The sequence below is a fragment of the Scophthalmus maximus genome, chromosome 14 (genome assembly GCF_022379125.1).
Source record: "Scophthalmus maximus strain ysfricsl-2021 chromosome 14, ASM2237912v1, whole genome shotgun sequence".
Classification (NCBI taxonomy): domain Eukaryota; kingdom Metazoa; phylum Chordata; class Actinopteri; order Pleuronectiformes; family Scophthalmidae; genus Scophthalmus; species Scophthalmus maximus.
The window spans coordinates 11,359,443-11,379,438 of record NC_061528.1 but is presented as its reverse complement, the minus strand read 5'-3'; the positions used below and the strand labels follow the sequence as shown (position 1 = coordinate 11,379,438).

Genomic DNA, 19,996 nt, shown 5'->3' with positions numbered 1-19,996 from the left:
CCTGAACTAATAAAAACAGTCTCCTCCAGCGAATAACTCTACAAAGGAAGTGTAAGTCCCTGTTTGATCCTTACAGCTTATAACAGCACTTACAGGCAAATAACTAAATCTGTAAAAGTCAGAGAGAGAGAGAGAGGGAGGTTTCTCCTCACTTCCTCTCTGTTTCACATTCCCGAGAAGTGGCATCGCCACAGTCAGTGTTGCAGAGAGTTTCAGCCGCTTCAGGAAGCTTGTTAGTAACAGCTCTGTACCTTCCTGCCTGGATGTGAGGGTGGGGGCATGTAACCCCAATTTGGCAGCATCAGATTCATTTCCCCTGACGCTTCACTGTAAATTAGCCACAAAAGAGGATGGTGAGTTGTGTGTCACAGAAAAAAAGGGAAAGAAACAAGCCACATTCACAACTCTGGCCTTGCATTGACGTGCTGGTGTGGGAGTGGTGAACATGACAGCCCTGCTCAGCTATCCAAAAATGAATGAGTCACTTTACTGCTTCAACAATTGAGAATTATCTTTTTGAATGCCTATAAATACATTTAGGTACGTCATAGTTAGATGTTTTAAATGATTGATAATCTTTCATAATGTTATCTATATCCCTGTTAAAGGCACTTCGAGTAAGAAATTGAATCATTTACATGTATTAATAGTTTGGATGGATTGTAATGAGACGTCCTCCTACTTTTTATGTTGCCTTTATGATATAGTTGTGAGCTCACATTTTGTGAAATATTACATATTTTTGCAACTTAAGAAGTCAAACTTTATCACACATTTCTAACAGGATAAGATTATGAAGAGATGACAATTTATATCCAAACACAATGGTCAACAAAACACTTTCGCTTTTCTGGCCATTATGCAACGTTACAACTCAGGAACAGAAAGGGGAGACCATATTTCCTAAAATTTGACTAATTTGCATGGGCATACAACCACGAGGCAATCATTGCAGTTGTAGTAGTCACTTTATGAAATGATATTGAAACATCGTAGAAACGGGGTTACAAAATCAAACGGTTGTGACACATCATAGGGCTACGTAATATCCCACATTTTCTTTTCCATTGTTTGCTCCCTTCTCTCTTACATTTTTAGATACACATTTCAATACTTCTTTTGAATACTTTCTAATGTATTGGAAGAAATGCTCGACAGCAACAGAGGGGTTTTATTGTAGAGCTTGCCCCCTCACTTCGCTCGTGTACTGAGATTGAGAGTAATATGTGTACAAAGGTACAGTAGTTCTTTCAGGCCTGGACACTGACATAAAGAGCAGCGCCACTTTCATTGTGTTTCATTGTGTACATTCTGCTGCCAGGCAACTCTCCAAACTTGATTGTAAACATTGTATGGCGCTGTTCAGCCTCAGCACAATGCCATTGTCCCCAGTCTCATCGCGGCATGAGATACTTTCCCTTTGATACAGATTTAAAGTTTATTTTGGTAGAAACAGCTTGCCATCAGCTGTCACCAACATAAAACTAAATTATCACTACTTTGCTGAGAGCGGTTATCTCTCAATGGTTTAGATCCATAGTATGATTTACTTCAAAACGATCATGACAGAGAGCAATGGAGAAGAATCAGCACAATCCATGCTTCAGAAACCGAATGCACTCTAGGATAACCGATGAATGCATAGTCTGTGTTTCCTGTTGCTGGCAGAACTTGTCTATGTGGAGCCTTGAGTCTATACTGAAAACAACATTTTCATGAGCTTGAGGAATGGAGAGCGCTGGAGGGCTCTTTATGTGAGGTTAGCTAGGGACTTTTCTTGTAACCTCATATACCCTTTCACTCTTGTTCCATCTACACTAACATTTTGTGCTATTTTACTCTACAGAGCCCCACAACCAACTTGTGCCCGGCAATACAGGACGGATATCTCATAATTGGTTGCCTTGATATTATCATTTCCAAAATGTATATAACAACTGCAACCACAATCTAGCTTTTGCATTCTATGCTTCTTCCATTTATAAAGGGATGCGATCTGTTGTGAACATCCCACATTCAGTCAAGTCAAGTCCAGCCAATCCATCAAAAGCTTGGTTTGCAAGTCCTGAGGGAATATGTGTTGGTTAAAAAGCATTCAGTGAGTTGTGCTCTTCAACTATTCCCACCGCATTCATATGTGTTGAATGTCACCCCTGTGGGAAACACAAATGGATTTCAGAGATGCCTAATACGGACAAATTAGAGATCAATGCACACATTTTAAGACAACCAATAATTTGTCACTGACCTCTGTAAAACAATGAAAATTTCCATGTTAAACAAGGTTTTTCCACAAGGTTTTCGTATCAAATTGAGTCAGTAAAACTAGAAGTAAGAAGCTATTAGGTTTATCAAATTTTTAAAGAAAAGTTAAAGATATTCAGAGATGATCATTGCCGCATTAATGCAAACTACATTTTGTTTAATAAGAGGTTTGTGGTTTAGCTCTCATGTAACAGGAACAGGGGGAGAACTTCCTTTCACTATCAATCAAGAAAGGTCTGCTGCAAAGTCTTCTTCTTGTTTTCCTGCAGTCAAAAAACTGTTGGGGAACAAATGAATAATATGTTTATTTGACACAAAACAATCATGTGTTGCATATTCTTTAATTCTACCTGGAATTTGGCATTCCAGAAAAATCTATCAGCCCACACGAGTCTGTAAGAGTCCAGTTCAGCGAAAGACCATAAAATACACCATAAAGATGTTGAGTATAATGCATAAGTGTGTAACTTTCTCAGAACTAGAACTATAGTTTTTCACCATACCCCTCCCCGCCCCATCCTCTTCAAATAGCAGGAAGTCCCTGAGGCCAGAGCCTCAACCCAAACAATGCTGTGTGCAGCTTCAGCTGGAAGCTGAAGTGGCTCACTGGTATGCTCTGATGTTATGAATGCATGCATTTTACATTCCCTGTTTTATTTATTTCTGTCAAATACACAAATTGCACCATGTCATAATGAGCTGATTCGTTTTTGGTACCACAATTCAGATGAATAAATAGCACAAAGCCTTACATTGTGCAAAACATTTTCATGGAAAAATAGTGTGAATGGACAGACAAAAGAAATTACACTATTTTTGTATATTCATTTATAGATTGTGGGTTTCTATAGACTGCCAGTTTTTTTTCCCCCAGTCTGCTCCACCTCTCTTGCTGGGCTCCTGAAATCTGATCAGTGTGCCCCCCCCCCCCCTGCATTTCTCCTCCCCCGGAATGCCGGAGACCTCGGCTCTGCCCTCCGTCTGATCTCCTGTTTCTGCAGACCTACAGCAGATTGTTTATTTTGCCAGACATGGAGGAAACACTGTTAGACCCTTCACTGGCTCAGGATTTACTGCTCGACGCAGCCGGGCTCCAGTGTGATGTGTATCAAGAACGGGGCTCCCTCGAACAGCAAGCTTCCTCACTGACATGGCGACATGGCACAAAAGACAATAGTGTTGACTGCCTGGGTATAACACCATAAGATAATCACATCAGTTGATACGCCATGGAATGGCACATACAAATAGTCTACTAATCTTGCTAATTGTGGAGATTGAGGGCACAGATCACTAAATGAATCACATACATCAATGTCCTATAATGGACAAAGAAAAAAAAAACCCTCACATTTGACCCTTTCAGCGGTCTTCTCCAAGGGTAAGACTGGAAAAGGACACAGCATCTCCCTGGAGATCATTACTGCTGAAATTTATGAGGCCTCTGCACCAGGCATGTCCTCGTGTAAGTGATGAGATCAGGGTATTAGCTAAGAACTGCTCTGGGACATTTCCCGACAGAAAAAGCTTCCCTCTACTCACTCTGTGCTGTAATTTGAGCATCTGTATGTGTGTTTTACGTGACTACATTTAACAGAGACTGATTATAGCATTGTAACAGTGGTTTGTAATGAATGCAGTCCTCTTCATTTTCTATTCTTCAGTAGGTGTGGGCTATTGAGATGCTGTATATCCTGTGGTCTCACAATGCAGGAAATGCACATATTGTTTGACGGAAATGCTTCATTGTGAGACACGAGAAAAATAATGGCACGCTCGCATGTTAACATATGTGAGTGTTGCAGCTGATAGTTTGATCTGAGAGTTAAGTAAGCACATGCAGTAGCCTCCTTACTTTAGAGGGGAAAAAGAGAGAGAAAGAGATGTGGAGAGAGAAAGAAGGAGGGAGAGAGAGAGAGATGAAACAGAGCAGATTGCCACATGAGAGGGAATTGGAGAATTCTTAAATCTGTCTCTGCATGTTTGCACTTTCCTCGTCTTTAGTGTGGTTTACTCTCACAAACACATGGCAGGTTGACTTGATGAAGAACATTGCAGAGATATTCCCAGCCAAATAGATATCCTGAACAGCCAGCTGGATAATCCAATTTCCTTCTCCGGAAAGATGAACAAAAAGGAGCTTTGAGGGCTGAACAGAAAGAGAAACTTGAGGTAAATGGATGTGTGGTCATTGAAATGACTCACACAGTGTTCAGTCATCAAATCATTGGTTATCAGTACACCACAGTCTGAATGAATTTTTTTTTCCCTGCCAGAACAACAAAACAGGAGTTTCATCAGACGGACATAAATTCAGTGTTAAAAGTAGAGAATAGAGTATGGGTTTTTTGTATGGCAAAACGTCATTTTCAGCAGGAGCAGAGGTTGAGGTTGGAAGGTCAGTGAGGGTCAGAGATGACAATCTCTGTGGCAGGATGCAAGGAAACAATCCCTGGATGAGCGAGGACACCAGAGCCCCAATGTGAAGCTGTTGTCATTTTTTACACAGTTCTGGATTAAAACCATTATATATCATTACGCCTGACACATCCTCCCGTGTACAATTTCAAAATTATGGGAGAGGGTCAGTTTATCAGTTATTATTGAGTGAATGTACGTATTTACAAGCTCAAATGAGACATATACACCAGTTTATCAATAAATGTCAAATAGAAGTTCTAGGATAAGTTCCTCCTGGCCATGGAAAGGTTAAGGAGATGTAGTAAAATAGGTTAGAGAGAGGTAGTAAAATATTTAAAATATCCAAGCAGATACTTGTCACACAAGGAAGGTAAAGAATGAGAACTGACCAGCTAATTTCAAATGCATGTACTAAAAATACTAATTTTTTGAATTCATATTACAATATAAAAATAGATCACCAATAACAAGAATGAATAACATGTTGAATACATTTCCTATAGAAATATGACTTACTTAATCTGGATGAATATTGTTTCCATTAGATTAATTTGTGATTATTTGTGTTTTTAACTTCCCAAGAAGTTTTTTTGTCTAGTAAATGAGGAATTCAGCACAAAACAAGTCATTTTTAAGTCATTGCCTCTGTCTCACACAGTGGTAGTTTGTCAAAAGTTTATTTACCTCTTCATTATTTCCAACTGGTGATATATGCACAATTGGAAAATATTACATGGAAACTGTAACCGTATAGGGAAATGAGCGTTTTGCTTCTACATTGTTCCCATCCTGACATCAGCATAAGAGATTGACAATAGAAGTTACTTATTTCACTGAGTTTTAAAATTTAAATGGTTTTTACATCACATCTACGCTCTGAGAGTCTTAAATAACTTAAAAAGTTCAACTCTCTGTAAGAGGATAGGTGATCTCAACAAGTCACTCTCAGTTGCCATCTGGTGGTTGTTCTTTTTGTGCTGCCAATATTTGTTGGGTTGCCCTTTGATGAGCACTTAGTTCTCAGTGTGACAAATAATGCATTATGGGACATGGTGCATTCAATCATGGTTAGAGGTGATACAGAAACTAAAAATCATGCAGAGTCATATATCTATATTAAGCAATATGAACACTTCTTTTATAGAAACAGTAAAGGTATTAACATGAGGTCACCACGGCAGAGTATTGCATCACTGCTCTACACTGCACATGGGGAAAGGCAATTTCAATTTGTTTTGGGTTTTCTTGTCTTTTCCTGAAATTAATCAAATTAGCAGGAAGACATTTATCTTTATTTAAGGATGTTAATTTTAAAAGAAGTGAAAATAAAATGTTTGTGTCTTTAGGTTAACAGACAGTATGAATACCATGCAAAAGAAAGCTGCAAAAGATGTGCAACTATATTTATATGGCCCATTTCCCCCTAAAAATCCATGTTGAATGATATTCTGTCATCATCATTCAACATGTTTCCCTCATTAGGGATTTTTCTGGCACGTGATGAGGCCTTAACGTCATACTTACTGAATTTTTGCCACATTGTGAAAGTCTGATCTTGTGAGTTCTGGTCTCATGTTACTGTTTAATTCACCAGGGGGCACATCTAACATTTAACAAAGCACACATCTGGATAAACAACTGTTTACTTTTTACTGATGACCTGTCAGGTTAAACTCACTGAATCGAGATTGGAGTTGTTTTATGAAGAGTATATTTTCATTTTCAAATATGAGCTATGCAACATCAGGAAAGTAATAGAGAAAGAAAACAAAACAGTCAAGTACTTTCAAGACCGCCATATGGCCCGTGATATTTTATATCAACAACAATTCCCACAAAAAATGTATAAACGCTAACAATCATTTAGTCTGCCTCTATACTTATATGAAGAGGCAAAATATAAATTTTAAAACAGTCCTGAATATGTCCTCCCCTCTTTAAAAAGCTAAAACAGCCGGGTGCCGTATTTTATCGCAGATTTTACTCAAACAGGATTTAAATTGTGTTTTGTGATCAGATTATTTGCAGCGGTGGTTTCTGTGTGCTGATGTTCCAGTTAATTTCTTGGTAGCAGGGTTTGTATGTCAAAATAAACTACTACTGTGCAGCTGTGTGGCTTTTTGATGTTTCAATATTTAATAATTTTTGTATACAGTGGATGTATTAGGCTCAGACACAGGCTTTTTTTTCAAGTGATGTGTCAGGAATATGAAAAATATAGAATATCATCAGCCTAAACTATCATATAGTAACAATAACGCAGTATGTTTTTAAAAACTTCCAACAATAATGTTACCTCTAAATTACGATACAATATAGTTCACACAGGTGACAGTATTTTATCCAGAGACCCCAAAACCCAAAACCAAAGAATTTCCCCTGCCCCAGGTTTTCAGTATGTTAATCAGTGGGTGGTGATTTAATGAAACACAACTTCAGTTTTCGGATTATTCACTATTTAAGCACAATATAAATTGTATGACTAAATATCGTTGTTGACCCTCTACAAACCAGGATCACGGGACTATGTAATAAAGCTCGGTTCAGTTGATGTTTTTCATAAGCGGTGAAAATATCCCAAAATATAATATGATCAATTTACCAAAATCCAAATGACACACAGTGAGCCAGGGCAGTCTGGGGCCTCGGGAGGCCGGGGGGCAGTCGCCTGATTCACCCAGTTGGTAATGCATTCTTATATGAGATTTTTCAAATATCTTGCCTCGTGTTTCTTTTTATAACTATTCTTTAAGGTTTATCTTTTCTTAAATGCATTGAATATCCTTGCCCACACAGACAGACTTGTCAGACATTATCAGTTACCAAGGCAATGGAGGAGAAACCGGGTCAAAGGGGCAAATGTCCCGTGACCCAGATCCCAAAAAGCCCCAAATTCCCTGCATGTCAATTGTTGGTTAAAAATATAAGTTCATTTTAGTTTTTTTAATATTATCTGATTGACTGTCAGTGATTTTGAACCAGTAAAGTACAACATAAACAAAAGCAGACCCTGCAGTCCAGACCAGCCCCCCCCCCCCCCCCTTTTTTTCTTCTTTTTTTTTACAGGGTTTTACTTACAATAAAGCGAGTTCGTGACTATCGACAGAACTTGCTGAAAGTTCAATGATGAAAGAAAAGAAAAAGAAGACATTTGGAGCGTTATAATGAGCACAGCACACCTCTGGTCTTGGAGGACGGGGTTTTTTTGTTCACTTGCACGGCAGCACAGTTTGCAGACGCGCGGGTTGGAAGAACCCTAAACCAGCTCGACGCCCAGCGCTCCTCTCCCAGCCCGGCGCTGATTGGCCGAGCTCGGCCGAAGGCGGAAGTCTACAGAGCAGGGGGATTCCCCGAGGGAAGTTCCCAACTCGACTGGGTCTATGTAAAACACACACACACACACACACACACACACTCTCTGCCATATCCTCTCCGGCGGCACCGCGACTTCGCATTAGAAGATTAGGGCGACGGCGCGGCGGTGGTGTCGAAAACAACAACAACAACAACAACAACAACAACAACAACTTTGGACTGTAGCTGTTCCTCGAATGAAGGTAAGAGAGGACGACCCGGTCCAGCGGCCGCGAGGGGAACCGATCCCCGGGAGTTGGTGGCTCGGACGGTCCGCCGCCGGTTGAATGAGCTATGGCTAACGAGAATACGGAACTGTGTGGGTTAAGTTTTCTTTTTGAGCGACTCTCTCCGAAGGGCTCCGTCGTTATGGTGTTAATGTCACCGCGCGAGCCCAGTGTGCAGCCGCCACCGTGTGGGACCACTGACAGGCAGTGTGTTGCTATGACACTCATCATCATCATCATCATCATCATTATTATTATGTGGAAGCAAACACTGGACAAGAAAAGACAACAACAAAGATGATAATACATATATCCACATATGCAAGGACCGTCCATGTCAGTGGTCTCATATTTGTCGTGCAAGAAAGTGCAGGTGCATTGAGTAAGCATATGTATTTTCTTCATCACTTTGCAGCAGCTCAGTTGCTCATTGGCAGTTTTTCCCCCGAGGTATCGGTTGTTGAAATGTGAATGCAATTTTTGCTTGTGCATTGTAAGTTGATACCTCCCTGGAAGTGGCAACTTCTTTTCTTCTTCTTCTTTTTTTTTTGGTTAGTAAGCAGATGGTGTGTTTACTCCAGTTCTGCCATTGCATCATATAGCTCACATAAATCAACCGAATATTATGGCACCACTTTATTGACTTTTATGTATTGTATAAGTGCGTGAAGACACTGTTGTGCAGAGGCAGTGTGGGACAAGCTAAAATATTCAGCCTGCATGTCTGACTAAAAATCGTTTCAGAACAAATAGTTGGTATATGTTTTAATACAATTTGTCACTTTGGCTCTTAGGGCTCATGTCTGCTGTGTCCGTGATGATTGTGGAGCACACGGCATGGAAAGGAACATCGGAGACCAGCTCAACAAAGCTTTCGAAGCTTATCGCCAGGTCTCCATTGAAAAGGACAATGCTAAAAAGGAGCTGCAGAAAATGGTAATGCGGGAGAATTTTTTTTCCCTGCCTTATCTGAAGACAGGATTTGTTACTCTCTTGAAAGTGTGTTTACTTGTTTTATTATATACCTTTTTAACAAAGGGCAATGATTTAATTCTAACTTGTACTTGAAATGTAGATGAAAATGTGACACACACACACACACACACACACTGATGTGTAGACATGGATTCCAGATGTTGGTGCTAAAAAAACAAAACAACAGAAACTTGTCTGTTTTCACAGACTGAATATTACGAGGGATACACTCAAACACTTCAAAAGCAGATAGAGGACCAGCAGCAGCTGATTACAAAACTTCAAGCCAAGTTGTCGTCAACAAGGAAACCATCAGGTTAGTGAGCCACATCAGACGATCTCTCTGCTCATATTCCAACCAGATCATTTACTCTTGCGTCGCACTGCATTCTGGTCATTTGAGGAATTGTAACGGGTGGTCATGAATTGTACTGTCATCTAACGTTTCCGCCTTTGCAAACTTTTCATTTTCACTTCTTGGATTCTAAGGAGAGATGAAATGTGAACCTTGCAACCATCTCCTTGATGGGGCCAGCGCTTATAGGATAAAACCATACCTGGTATGTTTACTTTCCTACACCGTATGTATCCTGTGTCTATACTGTGTGAAAACGTCCATATGATGGCTCCAAAAACAGGTTTCCCTTCATTCTCACTCTTGAAATTTCGCTTACGGCTTCCTCTCACACTCACACACACGTTGAGCATACTACTGCTTGAAGTTGCTGCACTTGTTCCATGTTAAAGGCGCATATCAGTTAGCGGCATTAACTATGAGGCTTAAAATAGGGTTTGTCCATATGGGATTCATACTGTCAGTCAAAGTTTTGTTTTTGTATTATTAAGGAAGTTACAAAACAAACAAAAAGTATTTATTTATATTTGTGCACACACACAGATGTACACAAATTTTCACCTGAAGTGAAATCAAATACAAATTTATATGGATACTGAGCATGTGCGCACATTTTTTTACACATACAGATAAAATATCCAGAAATAACCCCAGATGAGCCGATTAGTGTGGTGTCGTGCAATTAAACATTTTCAAATAAAATTCAGTCTGTGTTTTACTACCTATTTACCACCAACTTCCATTTATCTAGACTGTCAGATGAATTTCGAGCAGTGTCTTGTGTGACTGTAACATCGAAGCATCATCCTTTTAAGTAACCTTGTCTTATTCAGCACAAGTTAGCCCATCTAACACTGTGCAAAGCGTCACTAACCCTTGTTCTCACAGCTCAAAAGAGGTTTGCAGATAATTTCAAGGGAAATTCCTTGTTCAGGCATTCAGCTCCGACGAGAAGGGAGTGCCCAGTTTTTCATGCTTCCTTTTATTTGTTTTCAAATCTTTATAACGTTGGAGGGAACCGAAGTTTGCCTTGCTGCTGCAGTAGTGTCCATCCTCTGTTTCACTCCACAAAAGGTGTATCCACTTTTACTTCACCAGATGGTGCTAGAGGATAATATCACTGCACCGTTGAGAAGCTTCGGCTTTAGTGTTCAGTATTGAAGCAGCCAGGAAACATTTTCCACTACTAGTTTAAAAAAAAAATCTTAATAAAACTGCAGATGTATTAACAATTTGCCCTTGGATACTCTTGTGTTAAAGATTAATATAAATATTTTATGTCTTTTTTTATTTTCAGGAGAATATGGGCACTGTTGCTGTTTCTCCTAAATTGCCCGTCAACTGCAGCCTTGAACAGTATGTGTTTCTACTTGCACAAAGATGACTTTTTTTCTTTTTTTTTTAATCATAGAAAATTACAGCTAAAGACTGAATTGACGTTCTCCCCCTTTTATGTATGTGTTTGTCAGCCAGGACATGCTGGGTGTATTCGAAGCAATTCAAGGGAGATTTCGGCAGATTCGCTCTCTAACACAAAGACAAAAAGATCACCTAAAAAGATTCCACAGAGGAAATGATGCATCAAGCGGTAATGTCAATATTTATCATTATAACCTGCTGTTTTTTCAAACTTCTGCTTTTTTAATTTATTAATTTAGTTACTAAAAATAAATTTTGTTGAATTTAAATTTGTCAGAAGAGCTTGTGTTTATTAACTTCTACTCTGTTCCTTAAGATAATTATACAGCGACAGCTTAACTACGAGTGTACGTGAATGACCTGTTGTCACATTCAATAATTCATTTTAATGCACAAAGCTGCTATGGATACGTATAATTAATAATATAACACTTTTTCATATAATGATAAAACTTGGGTGTGATACAAACATTTTTCAAGGTATATACATATAGAAAGACCAGTGTGGGATATATTATATGTCTCTGGAAACTTTCTCAAATCCTTGCCAAGCTCATATGTCCTGAAAGCATCATTGAAACATTTCAACATGTTGACTGAGACAGAAACAAAAATCTCATGTTTTTCGTGCCGTCTGACAGATCAGCAGTTCTCCATGCCCATCCAGTGCACAGACCGTACAGACGAAGCAGAGAGACCCTTCTCCTCGGTGCTTAGGTCAGCAGTGGATGTCCCACACCAGCCCGCGTCGCTGGCATCCCGAGGCACCAGCCCCGAGGAAAGGGACTTAGTAGACTCTCTCACCAAACTCAGTGTCAAATTCCCGCCCTCCACGGACAGTGAATATGACTTCCTGAACAGTGCTCCAGAAAGGCACATTGGTCTCACCAAACCCCCGAAGCCGCTGCTCAGCAGCGTCCCCTCTGCACTGACAGAAGAGGAGCCCGTGGAACTACCCATGCCTTTTGTCTACCCCACGTCCCCCTCCCACTCGACATCATCTTCGCTCTCTCAGGAGAACGTGCGAGGACCCCAGCAGGTGAGAATCACAGGAGAAAGTCTGAGAAAACTAGTAGCAAATTATCAGTTTATGATTGGTCTTTGCTAATGGAGGAGTGAAACGGTGTTAAGTCCAAAAAAAGAAAAAAGAGAAACCCCCTTTGGGATTTCTAACTTGAAATGTATTACTGTGTAATGTGTGCTGATTCTCTTTTTTATTTGAAACTCAAGCATTGATGCTGTGGTTATATTTGGCATCTTTGAGGGAAAGTGTGAGCCAGATGGAAGCGCCACACAGTGTCTGAATTTCATCTGCTGATGTGTATAAATGCCCAATAAAAATTGTGAATGACATGCAGTCAGATCTTAAAGTTGGTGCAGTTATTCACGATAGAATTATTTCCCTGGATTCCATCAACGTGTACATTAATGATTGCTGGGATATTCACTTGGACCAAAATATGAATAGTGAGATAATTGGAGACTTGAGAATGGCCTTTTGCCTTTGGTGTTCCAGAGTATTTGTGCAGGCTTTTGGACTGACAGAGAAAATTCTGCTGTTCATTAAAGCAACAGTCGCTTCACCTTGAAGGCCGAGTGGTCCAGCCTGTTTTAATAGTGTTAGTGTAAGGATTGTTTAGGGCATGAATAATATATGTTTTTGTTTGGTTCATCCTGCTCTGCAGCCTCTCTGGAGCCCTGAGCTGTGTGATGCAGTTGACGTGGGGACAGAGCTGGCGACGCCTCAGAGCAGCAGTCCTGATAATTGTGCTTTCTGCCACGCTGTGGTTCCTCAGGAGCAAATGACCAGCCACCTCTACTCACATTTCTCTGATAACAATGACGCCGACGATTGACAGTACAAGCAGACTGACGGGCCGAGGCCTCAACTCCTCCCAGGACTTTACTGTATTCACGGTCATGCCACGATCCTGCCTGCCAGGAAAGTACATGCGCTGTGCCGGATTTGAAAAGACACTGCAATAAGACTTGAATCCATTTATTTAATATTGAAGAATTGAATGGTACACTTCTTTGCCCATTATATTTTTCTAATATCGTGCTGAGATTTTACTATAGTAAGTGACGATGATGCATAATATGGTATATATGAGCAAATAAAAGCGACATTTACTCTTGCAACATTTTTATCATTTGAATCGCTCCTCGACATGTGAACACAAAACACGATGGTATCCGCCTGTCCTTCCATACACAGAGACAAAAGCTTGACAATATGTGTACATATTTAGTGTCTTTCTTGAACAAATGACAAATATATATATATATATATATATATATATTTAAAACAAATTGCATGAACATTTCTACATGGAAATGTAGATGTAAATGGGCAAAACTGTCATTCTGACCCCATTTTATATTGGCATGTTCTACTGTATCTCATAGAACAACCATATGTTATGTATTAGACATGCCAACAATATGAATCAAATCAGTCAGTCAGGCTCTAGAATGGTGATTAGCACTATTTTCACATTATTTCCCATTGTTCTTCCAAGCTGTACACCAGGATAATTTGAAGCAGCTGTGTGTCTTGTTGAAAATATGAGTAACTTTGAAATAAGTTTGAAAGTTAGTACGCCACATGCTCATTAACGTCGTCTTCACAAATGGCAACAGATAGCATTAGGCAAAAGCTAATTTTTCAATTAGTTGTCCAATTACCTTGCTGTTTATATAGTAATGTTTTTTTTTTACCATATGCAGTATTATAATGTATTGTATTTACGTAAGCACTTCTGATTTTTTTCCTTACATTTGTGTCCTACATATATATAATAAGACATTCTCGGTATTCCCTAGAAATGACATTATACATGGCACATTTGAATAATAATGAATAGTGAAATACAGGCAATCATGTTTTGGAAATAGAACAGATGACGTGTCAGTCACTGTCTGTTCACTGTGTGAAAATACATCTTTTGACAGTACATGTAGACAAATCATTTGACTAAACCCGAGTCTTTTCTGCACAGCGGCATCAACTTTTGATTTCTTCAGTATTTATTCACACCTTTTTAAACAATTGCAGCGATTTTCACCATTCGGTGTGAAAATGTTTTAAGAAACGGGGACGCTGTGAGTGTTGGAACACTCAGTTGTGCAGCGAGGACCTTGCAGCCCTTCAGCTATGGGCTGGTAACACTTGTGCTAGGGTAGATGAGCTGGTGTGAAGTCTGCAAGCAACCTTTTTTTTTTTCCCCCTTCACAAGTGTTAGGCATTGTAACTCATTTCATCAAATACAGCTTAATAGACTGATTGATTTGTTATTTCAACCTGAACTTATATCCGTGTTGAGCTTTTCACTGTTTCATAAATAGCTCAGAAGGGCGTAAAAATGGGATGTTGTGATTTTCTTAAGTAATCAAATGAATGATGAGACTGATCGTGCATGCCATTTGGTGTATTTACAAAAAAAAGGTGAGTATTACATATTCAGGTGCCAAACATAATAAATGTTTACCTCAGAGTGATGGAACCCACATCATTTTACATTTCACATCATATCGTGGATACTGAGGGGAAAATTTATTCAGATTTTTTTTGGCAAAAACATATCCCTAATGATCTTCTCTGGTTAATCTGTGAAGAGTTGAACATTGTGCAACCTGCAGGCTTTTCTCTCTGGGATCATGAACAGCTGCTTGCTCATAATTATGTTGTCATTCATTATTATTTGGAAGAAGAAACTGGTACTGACAGCGAGGATTTTTTATTTATTTCTTATAACCGTGCACTGCATTTACTTGGCTACAGCGATGTAAAAACGCCACGTTACATCCGAGCCATTGTCATGGTGAAATATCTGATACATGTGCCATCTTTCTCTTTGGGACATTTGCTGCCCGAGGGCGGCAGGGTATTTGACATAGATTGAAGAGCTATGAGAAGAAGAAAAAAAGCGACAGAAGACAAAAAAGAGGGATATGGATTGAGATGGCAAAGTAGCAGGCTGATTACAAGGTGTCAAAATTGCCACGAGCAAGAAGGTGAAAGCAATCAGGGGTGAGAAGAGTGCAGCATTCGTGAGGGGCAACTAATTATCCATCTCATTTGTGGAGAGAAGCATTTGAGGCAGCTCCAGCCCACTGAATGGTGACAGATTGGTGCGGAGGAGAGGGGAGGTGTTAGAACAATGGAGCCCAGCTCACCATCATTACTGCATGCTAATAAGCAGTGTTTCTGCACCGCCGGTCGGTGCTGCAGAGTTCGGGTAGATGGGAAGTCACTGGCTTCAGGGGACCACAGTCATTTCCAAAAGAGGGAGAGGGAGAGAGAGAGAGAGAGAGAGAGAGAGAGAGAGAGATGCACTGATGGATGTTGGCTCTCTACCACTGCTTGTTCTGAGCTTGTAGGTTATGGCATGCACAAGTGTTTTTAAGTGGACTGAGTGGAATAATAGTAGTAATATACATATGGAAGTTTCATAAAAAGTTTGAAAAATTAACAGAAATCCATAGAATAACTTTTCAAATTTTAGAAAGTCTATTACTGTAAATGCCTACAACTTAATACACAGAATCCAATCATGTGCAATTACATTGCCCCCAAACAAACAAAAAATCTATCTACAACATTAACAATCTGTTATTTGTACCAAACTGCTTGACACCATTTAATACGCGGACTTACACTGGACAACAAAAACAAATGTTCTGATACTTTTGATGAAGGGTTGTTTATATTTTTGTAAACACAAAAACACTTTTTTCAGGTTTACACAAGTAAATCTAAATAATATATCTATAGTGGTAAAAAAATGACATATACGTATTTGCCCGGTAAATAGTGATGTGTAATAAAAAGAATAGCTATCGAACTTTATTCTTTCTCCCCTTAACCCCCCCCCGCCTCCATTTTGCTATGCTGCAGCCTTATTCTAAAATAATTAAAAATATTTTTTTTTTACATTACATCACATTCATTAAGCTGACACTTTGGCCAAAGCGACTTACAACAACAGGATTCAGTCATAGACAGGTAGTATTAAGGGGCCTTGCCTAAGGGCCCACACTGGATTTTAGCCGCACGCTAGATGGGAATTGAACCCCCTAAGCTTCTGTACCTAAGTCAGCGGTGTAACACACACTCATCAACCCAAACTCAGTACCTCATAATGACAAAATACCTGACATTGATACAAAATATTCAGACCCTTTGCTATGCCAGTTGAAATTTTGTTTAGGTGTTCTCTTGATCATATTTGAGCTATTTCTTGATTGGAGCTCAGCGGCGGTAAACTCAATCGATTGACCCCAATTCGATCAATATATAATACATTTACGGTTTCACTGCCGACAATGCGCATCAGAACAAAAACAAGCCAAGAGGCCCGAGTAACTTCCCTCAGAGCTCAGAGACGGGATTTTGACATGGCACAGATCTGGGAGGGATGAAGCGTCTCAATAGGAAAGTTGTTTGGTTCTTAAATGGCAGAATTTTAGTACAGCAAAGACTTTTCCATGAGCTGGGCTCCCAAACCAAACTGAGCAACCTAGGTAGAAGACCTTTGGATTGATGGTTGTTTAGAGCTCCAGAGATCCTGTGTGGAGGTGGGAGGAACTCCCAGAATAGAAGGAAAACCGTCACATCAGCCTTCCAACAACAATCTTGGACGAATGGCCGGATAGAAGACTCACCTCATACAGTAAAAGTCACATGAAGGCACTTATTGGAGCTTAAAGAGCCCAGACCTGAAACCAATCAAACATCTCTTGGGAGAGCTGGAAAAAGGCTGTTCACCAACAACACCCATCCGAACCGGACAGAGCTTCAGAGGCAGAAAATGTGCAAAGCTCGTCGCCTCATACGCCAAAAGTCCTGTGTGATGAAGACAGAAATCACTGGTAAAATTGTGGATCTGAATATTTCAGGTTCTTTCCCTCTTTTTTAATACTATTCGATAATTTCTAAAATACTGTTTTTGCTTCGTCAGTATTGGGTATCGAGTGTAGATTGATGAGGCAAAACATGAATTTTAACCATTTTTAGCAGCAACATAACAAAAGTGAAAAGGTGAAGGGGTAAGAATACTCTATGAATGCACTGTAAAGTATGTCGTTTTTGTTTTCCCATTGACACCACCCGTGTGTAAGTTTAAAGTGACGATGTTAATTGATAATCAAACAAACCTCCATGACAAACCAACACACCTTTTTGTTATCTGGTGTAAGATATAATTTTGAGCAATTCATCTTCATCAAAAAAAAAAATCTAACTATGTTTATCAGGTCATGCCATTGCCAAGAACGCAAGTGGGGAAAAAAAATAAAGAGTTGGTAAAGGGGTTTAATCAAATCGAAAACAAAACAGAGAGATAGCAAGTGGATTAAGGTCACCTGGCTAGAGTGCCCTCCTCACAGCAATCATTCAGATAATTAACAACTTAGGAGAGAAGCATATTCAACGGTCTGTGCACTGGTCACCGTTGGCATGAGAGACTGCCAACTCTCATGGCGTCGCGAGCTGAGAGTATCACCTCACAGTTGTCTTGCCATGCGCTGGGCTCCGCGTGCTCTCTGTGCAGAAGTGCTGGTGCTGACTTTGTGTTCGATTAAACGTGTTGAAGCCATCGCCGCCATGTGCAAAGTCTCCGAGCGGCCCCGCTCCATTGTGTTTGCGTCGGTGCTGGTCTGAGAGCCCTGATTTCTGGAGCAGAGATTTGGCACTCACAGCAAGTGATGACAGAGGCAGTGGCGAGATCGCACCCGGAACCCCAGAGGAGGCTCACATTTCAGGGGGATGGGGGACTGTGTTCAACACACAGAACACAAAAGCACTGATCAGTGGGGTTTGTTGACGCCATTGTTCGAAAATTCACATTGTTCAGCCACGGCAGCAAAGACCACGCTTCTATGTTTACCAGGGGAGAGCTCGGAGTGTCGGGCATTTGTAAACCGCTGAACTTTTTTAAAGACATTTGGCTGCCAAATTTTAAAAAAATTAAAATAAAATTAAGGACTGAAAGTCTGGCTCTCAAGATGCCATATTATTTTTTGTCACCGTTAGATCAATCTAGGTTGTTTTTCTTCGTGGCACGCGAGGGTGGGTTTGAGCAGGGGGATGTTTGTGGAATGGCAACTCGCAATTCAGGGGTTAAGGCAGCATGAAAGAATCCATTCTCGGTTTAATGACCCAGCCTCGCCCGGCGAGGACGACAGGGAACATACTCTTGACTTGTGCTGAATTTGCCAATTAACACCTCCAGTAACAGGCTGCCTCTGAACATCACCAATGTAGAGAGAGGAGGAGCGACTCCCATGCACTTTGTTTTTCAGCCTCTGATCCTGTAATAATGAGGTCTGTGATTTCTTCCTTTTTGCCTTATACACCGTTTGGTAAATGAACATTTCATAGTAGAATTGTGGCAGCAGCTTTGAGGCAAACCCTCAGTTCATAAGCTGTGGAGCGACTCGCTATTATGTTGGGAATATTTCATTTTTTTCCACACGCTGCTTGAATCCTCATGTATTGTTATTGGTCATTCTATTTTTTGCACATGGCCATATGGCCACGTGCAGCTTCAATTAGACAAATGGCTGGTATCTAAGATACAATGTGCTTGATTAGCTTTGTCCCTTCTTGTTGTTTTATGTGAAAATACAAAAACAATAGTTCTATCCTTGATGGATATATCCGAATAAAAATCTGTCCCTTCAAATACGGCCCCCATTCTAGTCACCCCTTCGGTTTCACACATGCTTATCAGACTCCCAAACAACACCTAGCACAGGTGTGAATATCAAAATCCCCAGTGAAAATCACAGTGGGTTCTCTTGTATTGTCTTCGGAGTCCGCTTACATACAGCAGTGGCTCTGCATCGGGGCCGGGATGCTGCCGGCTCACAGAAACTGCAGAAACACCTTTGGCTAAGTGTAAGGTGGACAGCCCTACACCAAATGTGCTTAATGACCGAAAAATCGCCACCCAGACCTAATTGAAAAATGTGCTTAAGTGTACAGTAGCTGGTTATTGCCTGGCACAATCACACCATAACACGGTAGTTTTCACAATTCATTAGCAGGTACTAAAACAATATACAATAATTGAAAGATGGCTACATAATTGATAGCAGTTCACACCACAGGGAAAGTGCAGTGATCCATCTAATGATAGTAATAAAGTGGAGTGGTGTAGGACACAGACGATAACACTTGAGGCGTGAGCTGTGTACGATTGTGACGACAAAAGGCCTCGTCTTAACACTTCGTCAACATAACAGAGACAAACACTGCGAAGATATTGGTCATGTTCACGTCCGCAGGAGCTGAGGAGATCCAGCGTGTGGCTCCTCCGGGTGAGCAGATCACACCTTTCTTATTCTCATGCTGACCACCTCGGTGCCACATGCAGAAGAATATGAACCTTTTTTCTTTTTTTTTTCTTTCTTCGAGATGCTGCATTCAAATCAATTCATTTATTCAGTGTTAAGAAACCATCTGGCTTGATGGGAGCCGAGAGTCATCCTGACTGACACCTCTTAGAATTAGTGGGAGGACGGCTTCATTTAGTGTATGAGTCTATTCTGCTTAGCTCAGACTATACCGGGCCGGCTTCTCATCTCACAGTGCTCAATGCTCAGATATGAAATGAAAAAGTCTTCCACGGGCTCCATCTACCTCTAGTCTTTGTTGCAGAATTAAAAAGATTCAGCATATCTGGGCGGTTGTTTATTAGTCTTAGATAGTGAGATATAACACTTTTTGTGTTCTCTTTGTGGAAGCTGTGAAAATGGCACGCCATATGTAATACACTTGCTTGCAGTTGGTTCTTGCCAATTCCCCCAAGATCAGTAATTCCTGTGCCAATGCTCACACTCTGTCTTTGTCCTTGCGCTTTGATTAAGCTGGTCACATTGGATGCGTTTCTTTTTTGATGCCGTGTCTCGTGTTCAGCTGTTGATTTGATGTCACTTGCAGTCCATTTTGAATAACCATTTGAACCGGAACATA

General features: G+C 40.3%; 1 protein-coding gene across 2 annotated transcripts; it reads left to right on the top strand.

The window, feature by feature from the left end:
• The first annotated feature begins 8,053 nt into the window (after window positions 1-8,053).
• On the top strand, window positions 8,054-13,158 carry tank (TRAF family member-associated NFKB activator). Of its 2 annotated transcripts, none has more exons than XM_035604543.2 (8): window positions 8,054-8,243; window positions 9,062-9,203; window positions 9,450-9,558; window positions 9,732-9,802; window positions 10,895-10,953; window positions 11,067-11,185; window positions 11,658-12,055; window positions 12,813-13,158. In XM_035604543.2, exons 2-8 carry the CDS (start codon window positions 9,105-9,107, stop codon window positions 12,870-12,872), a joined length of 915 nt encoding a protein of 304 aa, XP_035460436.1. In that variant the 5' UTR covers window positions 8,054-8,243; window positions 9,062-9,104; the 3' UTR covers window positions 12,873-13,158. The 2 variants fall into 2 exon arrangements, with proteins under 2 accessions (XP_035460436.1, XP_035460435.1); XM_035604542.2 differs by having other exon boundaries at window positions 8,057-8,243; window positions 12,702-13,158.
• The last annotated feature ends 6,838 nt before the right edge of the window (window positions 13,159-19,996 follow it).